Here is a 10,757-nt window from a genome sequence, read left to right on the forward strand (position 1 = left end):
ACTGAGTTCTGAGGAAGGGTCACTGGACCCGAAACGTTAACTGTTTTCTCCTCCACAGATGCTGCCAGACCTGCTGAGCTTTTCCAGCAATTTTGTTTTTGTTCCATGGCTAGTATAACCTTTCTTAGGAAAAGGGACTAAAACTGCATACAATTCTAGGGTTGTGGTCTTATCACAGCCCTGTATCGCTGAAGTAAGACATCCTTACATCTGTACACCAATCCTCTTGCAGTGAAGGCCAAATGCCATTTGCTTTCCTGACTGCTGTACAAGGATGCCTGGGTCCCTTTGTACGTCAATCTTTCTCAATCTGTCAGCACTTAAATAATACTCTTGTCGTTCTGCTTTTCCTACCAAAGTGGACGATTTCACATTTATCAGCATTATACTGTATCTGCCATGCATTTGCCCACTTATTCAACTCGTCTAAATTAGGTGAAGCCTCTTTACATCCTGCTCACAGTTCACAGTGTCTACTATCTACGAGTCATCAGCATACCATCAGCGAGTCATTACTCATATATATTTTAATATGACAGTCCCACCAGCACAGAAACATCCATCGGCCCATCTTCTGCTTCCCCTCAACATGAGCTTCCTCCTACCTCTCTTCATCGCACCTCTCTTCCTCGTGAGTTCATCTAACTTCCCCCATTCACGTCAACTACTCCTAACGATAGTGAGGTTGTGCATGACCAACACTCTCCAGGAGCAGTACTTTCTCCTCAGTTATTACTAATTATAATAATACTTCTGGTTGTGGTCTCATCCACAAGTTGGTATTCATTCATTCAGGGGATGTGGGTGTTGCTGGCTGGGCCCAGCATTTATTGTCCGTCCCTAGTTGCCCCTTGAGAAGGTGGTAGTGAGCTGCCTTCTTAAACCGCTGCAGTCCATGTGCTGTAGGTTGACCCACAATGCCCTTAGGGAGGGAATTCCAGGATTTTGACCCAGCAACACTGAAGGAACGGTGATATGGTTCTAGTCAGGATGGTGAGTGGCTTGGAGGGGAATTTGCAGGTTGTGATGTTCCACATATCTCCTAATACTATTAATGAACATACAAATAGATGCATAAGTAGACCATTCAGCCCTTCAAACATTTAGTTAATACTCTGTTTTTTCATTGTTTCTGCTAAAGTCAACAATGTCCCATTTTCACACAATACTCCATCTTTTGGATTTTTGCTCACTCAATTCAACCTAACTATGTCCATCTACAAAAGACCACAGAAATAGGAGTGGGCTATTTGGCCCATCAAGTCTGCTCTGCCTTTCACTGAGACCATGGCTGAACTGATAGCAAAATTACTCCTATTTATATTTCACTCCCTTTGAAATAAAGGCCAACTTTCCAGTTGCCTGCCTTATTACACACCGAACCTCGATGTTAGCCTTTTGTGATTCATGCACAAGATTTCACAAATCCCTCTGTGTTGCAGCTTTCTGTCCTTCACCATTTAAATAATATTCAGCTCCTGTATTTGTATTGCCAAAGTGCAGAACCTCACATTTCTCCACATTATATTCCATCCACCTAGTTTTTGTACTCTTACATGAACTGCCTGTATCACTTCACAGACTTATAAAGTTATCCTCACTGCTTGGTTTCCCACCTATTTTTGTGTCATTCACAAACTTAGCTATTCACTTTTCTTATCCATTATATTGTAAATAAATGTGACTCAGCACCGATCCCTGTGGCACTCCACTAGTTAGAGATTGCCATCCTGAAAATGCACCCCTCCTTATTCCAACACTTTGTCTTCTATTAGTAAGCCAATCCTCTAACCATGTTAATGTACTACCTCCCAACAACCATGGGCTCTGATCTTATTAAGTGGCCTAATGTGCAATCTCTAACTAGTGGAGTGCCACAGGGATCGGTGCTGAGTCACATTTATGTATTATGTATTTCTAAACGCGCTGGTAATTACATCGCTTATAATAGACTCAAACAGTTTTCCAGTAACAGACATTAAGATAACTCGCCTATAGTTACCTGCTTTTTGTCTTTTTAAAAAAATAAAGGTGTTACTTTGGCTATTTTTCAATCCTCTGCGACTTTTCCAGAATCCAAGGATTCATAGAGTCATAGAGATATACGGCATGGAAACAGACTCTTCGGTCCAACTCATCCATGCCAACCAGATATCCTAAATTAATCTAGTCCCATTTGCCGGCATTTGGCCCACCGCTCTCTGAGCCCTTCCTATTCATGTCCCCATCCAGATGACTTTTATATGTTGTAATCGTACCAGCCTCCACCACTTTCTCTGTACACGCACCACCCTCTGCATGAAAAAGTTACACCTCAGGTCTTTTTTAAATCTTGTCCCTCTCATCTCTAGTTTTGGACTCCCCTACCCTGCAGAAAAAGACCTTGGCTATTCACCCCACCTATTGCCCCTCACGATTTTATAAACCTCTATAAGGTCACCTCTCAGCCTCCAACGCTCCAGGGAAAATAGCCCCAGCTTACTCAGCCTGTCCCTATAGCACAAACCCTCCAACCCTGGCAACATCCTTGTAAATTTTTTCTGAACCCTTTCAAGTTTCACAAATCCTTCCTATAGCAGGGAGACCAGAATTGAATACAGTGAATTCCTTGAAGATTACTACCGGTGCATTTACTATCTCTAGTGATAGTTGCTGTAATTATTCCCTCTCCACCTTTTTCCCCTTGATAATTTACTAACTTTAGAATATTATTAGTTTCTTCCATCGTGAAGACTGATATAAAGCATTTATCTAACTCCTCTGCCATTTCCTGGTTCCCCACTATTATTTCCCCTGCACCATTCACTAAGGGGCCTATGTTCACTTTGGCCATTCTATTTCCTTTCATATATTTAAAGAAGCTCTTACTGCCCATTTTCATATTGCTTCATAGTTTACCCTCATTGCTTATCTTTTCCCTCTTTCTTTTTTCTGGACTTACATGTGGGCCAAACCAGTTAAGAATGGCAGATTTTCTTCCTTGAAGAATATGAGTGAAAGAGATTGTTTACAACAATCAATAGTGGCTTTCACAGCACAGTTGCTAAGATGAGCTTTCAATTCCAGGTTTGCTAATTAAATTTAAATTGTCACTTTTAAGCAAAAACAACAGTAAATGAGGCAGGGCCAAATGAGTATATACATGGAATCATTACCACCCCCAAGTTCCCCTCTAAGGCACTCAGTATCCTGACTTGAAAATATATTGCTCCTCCTCCAGTGTCACTGGGTCAAAATCCTGGAATTCCCTCCCTAAGAACATTATGGTCTACCTACAGCACATGGATTGCAGTGGTTCAAGAAGGTGGCTCACGAATTCCTTCTCAAGGAGCAACTAAGGACAGGCAATAATTGCTGGCCTGGCCAGCAATGTCCACATATTATGAATTAATAAGCAGAAAAATTCTCCATTTAGTTTGCAATAAAAGCCAACGTTTCATTTACTTCCCTGAGTACTTGCTGCATCTGTGTGCTAACATTTTGTGATTGATATAACACATACCTGGATCCTCCTGGATATACATCCCATGAATGAAGGAAAAAAACGATATCCTATGATTCCCTGAGAGGCTAAAAATCTGTCAATACCAGCTGTAGATCTATTTAACGAGAAAGCACACACAACCTGTTGGAGTAGAGAATTCCAAATAATCACAAACCTTTGTTTTTTTTTATTGATTTAACGGATGTGGGCATCGCTGGCTGGGCAGCATTTATTGCCTGTCCCTAGTTGCCTTTGAGAAGGTGGTGGTGAGCTGCCTTCTTGAACTGCTGCAGTCGATATATATATTTCTAAGTCAGGATGGTGAGTGGCTTGGAAGGCACCTTGCAGGGGATGGTGTTCACATGTATCTGCTGCCCTTGTCCTTTTATGTGGTAGTAATCATGAGTTTGGAATGTGGTGTGAGAGAATGCCTGACAAGTCAATTCTTCTTCCTATGCCTTCAATGAGTTCACTGTGTAACAGTGTCTGTGTTATGGTGTAGCTTGCTACAGTCTGTTTTGAAGAACGACAGAACTCCTGTCTGGGTTAAAGTCCTGTGTACCTTATCTATTGGTCACTTTAACTTAATTCCATGCTCTGTGAAAAATAAAGACAGCAATTTCAAACAGGGTCATCTTAATCAGAGAACATCTCACTTACTCAATCTGTTTTTTTCCACTTCATATTTGAAGCAACATAGTAACCAGTTAGCAATTCAAACCCAACAGTCAGCATCTCTTAACAGGACAAAGATAAGGTTTCAAAGTCTGACAAACTTTACAAAGTTTAAGAATAAGTTACATGGATTTGTTTTAATCATACAAAATCAATAGGCCATTCAGTCCCTTAATGCTTGCTCTGCCATTCAATCAGATCACAGTTGATCTGGTTGTAGCCACAATCGATTTTCCCACATATCCCTTGTTAAATTTTGACTCCCTTATTAGTCAGGACCCTGTCTACTCCTACCTTAAAAATATTCAATGATCCTGCTCTGACCACTCTCCGTGAAAGAGAGTTCCATAGACTCATGACTCTCTGAGAGACTGGAATTCCTTCTCTATGTAAGGACGGTACTTTTTAATTTTTCTGTATTTTTGACTGTGGACTGAAATAAGTAAAGGACTGTTTCAAAACTAAATTTCTGAGGAAGGGATTGCTAAATTTTCAAATCTCAAATTACTAAAATGAAAACGTTGTGAAATTGCATTGACACTTTTTTTTAAAGCAGCAGGGGTGGGCTACAGATGGGTCAGCACCAGGCTGTGTGTGAGATTGGCTGGAAACTGATTACTGATGGGTTTGTGAAGTTTTGTTCAGTTGCGGATGCCAACTATCTGAGTGGCTCCTAGGTAGCTGAGCAGCTTGTGGGTGTGAACGATACTGGCAGAAGCCTTCAGTCTGCTGCAGGGAAGATAGTATGACACTCTCTCCGGTAAGATACCTGAAGTCGAAGAAAGCCAGTTTATTTTCTCCCTTCTACCCCTCAAATTTCAAATCTAACGTTGATCTTGCTTTTTGTGCATCTTCTATGCAGCCGTAACTTTGCATTCCTCGCTCTGTTCTATCAACCTATGATCTTGGTATGGTATGATCTGCCCGTATTGCACAGAAAACAAAACTTTTCACTGTACCTAGGTACTTGTGACAACAATAAATCAAATCACTAGTTGCTGTTGGCAAACACTGAGAATGCTGAAGAAACTCAACAGGATTGGCAGCATCCGTCAAAAGAGAAAGAGTTAACTTTTTGGGTCTGGCATGACTCTTCTTCATAACTGTTCTTATTTCTTCTCTTCCAGGTATGCCCAACTTGAAGAAGTTCTGTTCTCCTCTCCAACAGGATTTCTGTTTTAATCTTTTGTCTTGTTCACCGTCATTGCTTTCTATCTCCCTCCGTGTGTTTTGACTTCTAAAGTTTAGAAGACTCATACCAGATTCGAAACGTTAACTCTATTTCTCTGACCACAGATGCTGCCAGGCAGTATCAGTTTCAGATTTCCAGCATCCACTGTATTTTGCCTTGATTTGACTTACTGTTAGCTGTTGCTTACAACCAAGAACTCTGAGACTTCACAGTTTGTGAACCAGTCACTCGGTGCCTCCTGTGAAGAAGTAAGAACCCAAGGAAAAGGGTCAGAGAACCAAAGGACCTGGAAACAAAAGGAAAAATCCATTGAATTTTGAAGATTGGCACGAGTAACTACTTCTCCAGTACTTTTTCTTTCACAACGCCAAGGTTTATCTTTGAGTGTCTGTATGTGTGTGCATAGGGGTTTTAGAAGGGGGTTAGAGTTTTAATGAGTAGTGTAATATGTTGACAGCTTGTAGCTGCACCCGCTCCATCTTTCTTTTAATCGGAGTCTATCTGACAGGTAAATTGGGGAATTAATGTACTCTGACAGCATTTTTGTGAGAACGGTGGGAGTAATGAGGCTTGATTTTTATCATATAATCCTGAAGAAACATAGAATCCCTACAGTGTGGAAGCAGGCCATTCAGTCCATCGGGTCCACACTGACTCCCTGAAAAGCATCCCACACAGACCCACCCTATCCTTGTCACCCCTGCATTTCCCATGGTTAACTCACCTAGCCTGCACATCCCTGTACACTATGGGGCATTTTAGCATGGTCAATCCACCTAATGTACACATGTTTGGACTGTGAGAGGAAACCCACGCAGACACAGGGAGAATGTGTAAACTCCACACAGACAGTTACCCGAGGGTGGAATCGAACCCGGGTCCCTGGTGTTGCAAGGCAGCAGTGCTAACCACCGAGCCACCGTGCCGCCCTCCACTGTGTCAGCCTAAAAACACTATCCCAGTGAAGCTTGATATCAAACCCTATCTTAAATCCCAAATTTTAAAACTGCGTCCTCTATTTTTAGTCTTTCCCACAAAGGGAAACACTCTTTCAACAACCACCCTGTCAACTCCCCTTAAAACCTTCACATTTCGAAAAGATCACCTCTCATTCTTCTAAAACGCCGGAAGTAGGGACGTTTGCTGATGACTGCACCATGTTCAGCATTCACGACTCCTCAAATGCTGAAGCAGTCAGACTCGATGGGCCAAATGGCCTTTTCTGCGCTGTATGACTCTATGGTCAAATGCGACAAGATCTGTAAAAATATCCAGGCTTGCGCTAAAAAATATCAGGTAACATTCATACCATACAAATGCCAGGCAAGACCATCATAAACAAGACAGAATTAAAAACTACCATCCTTGACATTCAATGGTACAATCATCACTGAATGCCCTACAATCAACATCCTGGAGGTTACTGTTGACCTAAAACTGAACTGGACTTGCCACATAAATACCGTGGCTACAAGACCAGGTCAGCACATCCCAAAGTGGGATTCAAGCCCGAGAACCCAGAATATTTGGGGCAACATGGCGGCTCAGTGGTTAGCTCTGTTGTCTCACAGCGCCAGGTTCCCAGGTCCCATTCCACCCTCGGGCGACTGTCTGTGTGGAGTTTGCACATTGTCCCCGTGTCTGCGTGGGTTTCTTCCCACAATCCAAAGATGTGCAGGTTAGGTGGATTGGCCATGCTAAATTGCCCATAGTGTCCAGGGATATGTAGGCTAGACAGACTAGCCATGGGGAATATGGGGTTATGGGGATAAGGGGTGTGTGTGTGTGTGTGTGTGTGTGTGTCTGTAGGGTGCAGGGCCTGGCTAGGATGCTCTTTGGAGCATCAGTGCTATTTCTAAGGGCTGAATGGCCTCCTTCCACACTGTAGGGAGTCTGTGTCATCCTTGCCCTTGAGGTGGTGGTGATGAGCTCCCTTCTTGAATACTGCGGTCCACGTGTTGTACATTCACCCACAATGCCCTTGGGGAGGAAGTTCCAGGGTTTAATAGAATAGAATTTTATAAGTTTCTATGAAATCCTAACAGGGTAAACACAAGAAGGATGTTCCCAATGACTGGGGAATCCCTAACCAGGGGTCACAGTCCAAAGATATGGGGTAGGCCATTCAGGACTGAGATGAGGAGAAATGTCTTCACCCAGAGAGTGGTGAACATATAGAATTTTCTGCCACAGAAAGTGGTTAAGGTGAAAATATTGAATGTTTTCAAGAAGGAGTTCGATATAGTTCTTAGGCTAAAGGGATCAAAGGAGTTGGGTAGAAATGGGAACAAGGGACTGAGATAAATGATCATACTGAATGGCAGAGGGGTGTTGATGGGCTGAATGGCCTACTCCTGCTCCTTTTTACTACGTTTTTGCCGAAATTCTCATAGGCATCAACAACGACAACACGAAAATCCCAATTTTGTTGCCATCCAAGTGGTAGTCATGACAGGTCACAATCATGTCTTTAAAAAATATTCTTTTATGAGATGCGCCCAGCCAACAGTTAACTGTCTCAGATTGCCCTCGAGCGGAGTTGCTTGCTCGATCGTTTCAGAGAGCAGGTGAGAGTCAATTACGCTACTGCTGATCCAGAGTCAGGCAAAGACATTAGTGAACCAACTAGATTCATAAGACAACCAATGATAGTTTCATAGTCACTGTTGCTGGAACTGGCTTTCAATTCCTGAATTCAAATGCTGCTAGCCTCAAGCTTGTTCTTCCAAATAATTAATGCAGGGACATGACCACTACAAGCGCATCTTCTTGTAATGTACAAAGTGGACACATTTGAAGAATGAGAGATAGTGGGAACTGCAGATGCTGGAGAATCCGAGACAACAAGGTGCAGAGCTGGATGAACACAGCAGGCCAAGCAGCATCATAGGAGCAGAATGATCATTACCACTCCACTACTGTTCCAACTGCTTCTGTCAAAATATATCAGAGAAGAACATGATGCCTGGGTTGGAAAAAGCATCAAGCCAGAGCCACTTTCATGTCCTCAGATTCTCCTGAAGTACCTTACTGCCAATAGAGCACTTTTGAAACATTATCACAGCTGAAATGTAGGCAAACATGGCAGGCAATCTGCACAGAGCAAGGTCCAACAAACAGCAAAGAGATAAATGATTTAGATTTTACTTAAACCCCCCCACTCCTGTGATGTTGATCGAGAGACAAATATTGGCACAGACATCAAGAGAATGTTGATGCTCATTGCAAAGTCCTACAAAGTAATCCACTCTAAGAGGCAGACTGGAGCGTGCTGCAAAGGCTGATGATTGAGACTGCATTATTGTGTAAATTGTTCTTCAAAAGGTCTTTGACAAAGCTGTATAGACCTGTTAGCAAGAAATATGATTGAATATTAATGCTGCCAATGTGCACTTGAAAGAGGAGATTAGAACTTCTGGCCTGCAGACTGCAGTGGGAATGGACACTCATGACCCTGCCCTGTTGAAATGTATTAATGATCTAGGCCTGGCTGTCCACACCTTATTTCAAAGTTTGCCAACTGGGAAAAAATAAATATCAAAACTATTAAATAATGAAGAGGACACAAACAGCTTTGAGGAGGTCATAGACAGGTTGGTGTAAAGGGCACAGCCTTAGCAAATGAAAAGTAATGCAGAGTACTACAGAGTGAAATATTTTGCTTGGAACCAGGCAATACGAACAATATTCCAGACTTTGAAAGTGGGTGCAGGAACAGGGACAACTGGGCATTCACGTAATAACCTAAAAAAACTTTTATAAAAGCATATGCAATCATTGGTTTTATCAAAAGGGAAGTCAAGTAAAAACCAAGGAAGTTATATAAAACCTTTATAAGTCACTGGCCTAACACAAAACTCTCTATAAACTCTTAAAAAGTAATACTATTAAAAGTCCTGTAATATTTGATGGGAACCTATACATAGAATCACAGATGTACAGCACAGAAACAGACCCTTCGGTACAATTCATCCATGCCGACCAGATATTTTAAATTAATCTAGTCCCATTTGCCAGCTTTTGGCCCATATTCCTCCGAACCCTTCCTATTCATATACCCATCCAGATGCTTTTTAAATGTTGTAATTGTACCAGCCTCCACTACATCCTCTGGAAATTTGTTCTATACACGCACCACCCTCTGCGTAAAAAAAGATAACCCCTTACGTCCCTTTTAAATCTTTCCCCTCCCAGTTTAAACATATGCCCTCTAGTTTTGGACTCCCTTACTCTGGGAAAAGAACTTACATACAAAAATACAAGAACTTACATACAAATGGGGCAGCACGGTGGCTCAGTGTTTAGTACTGCTGCCTCATAGCACCAGGGACTCGGGTTCAATTCCAGCCTTGGGCGACTATCTGTGTGCTGTTTGCACATTTTCCCTGTATCTGTGTGGGTTTCCTCCAGGTGCTCCGGTTTCCTCCCACAATCCAAAGATGTGCAGGGTAGGTGGATTGGCCATGCTAAATTGCCCATAGTGCCCAGGGATGTTTAGGCTAGGTGGGTTAGACATGGGGAAATCAGGGGTAGGGGAATGGGTCTGGGTGGGATGCTCTTCAGAGGGGTGATGTGGACTTGTTGGGCCAAACAGCCTGCTTCCACACTGTAGGGATTGTATGATCTATGAAAAAGGAGTAGGAGTAGGTCATTCAGCCCCTCAAACCTGATCCACCATTCACCTAGATCATGGCTGACTTGATGGTACAATGTGCCAGATAACCTTTCACCAACAATACCCTCATCCCCTTTCTTATCAAGAATCTATCTATCTCTGTCGTAAAAATACTCAAAGACTCTGCTTCCGCTGATTTTGAGGAAGAGAGTTCCAAAGTTTCACCAGCAGCTGTGAGATGAAATCTCACTCATCATGTCTTAAATGGACGATCTCTTATTTTGAAAATAACTGCTAGTTTTAGACCCTCCCACAAAAGGAAACATCATCTCCACACCCACCCTGTCAAGATCTCTCAGGATTCTGAACTCCAGTGAATACAGGTCTAGCCTGTTCAACCTTTCCTCATAAGGCTGAAGATGACATATTGGATATACCATGCTCTATTAGGTGAATGGAAAATTCAATTACAGAAATAGCTTCCCACAGATGAAGTGAGAGAGAACACATTTTGTCTTTAGCACAAGAATTGTTACTAAGTCCTCATGTCATAACATGAATAAAGTGAAATGCTATAAATTGGGGTTGGTGTAGCAAGCTACATGCTTACAAATCCTGCTTTGCCACGGACGTTTGTACCAGTCTCCATAAACGTTAACATTTGCACCATTAAAATGAAACAAAACTCAAAGCTGTAAACTTTTACAGTGAGCACCTTCTGTAAAATGAAAACCTGTCAATGTATTATATATAGAGATAACAAGGTGTAGAGCTGGATGAACACAGCAGGC

The 10,757-nt window shown here is 42.2% G+C and overlaps 1 protein-coding gene across 1 annotated transcript in view; it reads right to left on the reverse strand.

The window, feature by feature from the left end:
• Positions 1 to 5,523: 5,523 nt before the first annotated feature.
• ttr (transthyretin (prealbumin, amyloidosis type I)) overlaps positions 5,524 to 10,757 on the reverse strand; it is a 15,949-nt gene continuing 10,715 nt past the window's right edge. The window contains exon 4 of the mRNA XM_020510087.2: positions 5,524 to 5,637. Within this exon, the coding sequence (XP_020365676.2) occupies positions 5,524 to 5,637 (114 nt within the window). The remainder of the gene's footprint in view (positions 5,638 to 10,757) is intronic.

Source organism: Rhincodon typus, chromosome 4 (genome assembly GCF_021869965.1).
Source record: "Rhincodon typus isolate 14 chromosome 4, sRhiTyp1.1, whole genome shotgun sequence".
Classification (NCBI taxonomy): Eukaryota; Metazoa; Chordata; class Chondrichthyes; order Orectolobiformes; family Rhincodontidae; genus Rhincodon; species Rhincodon typus.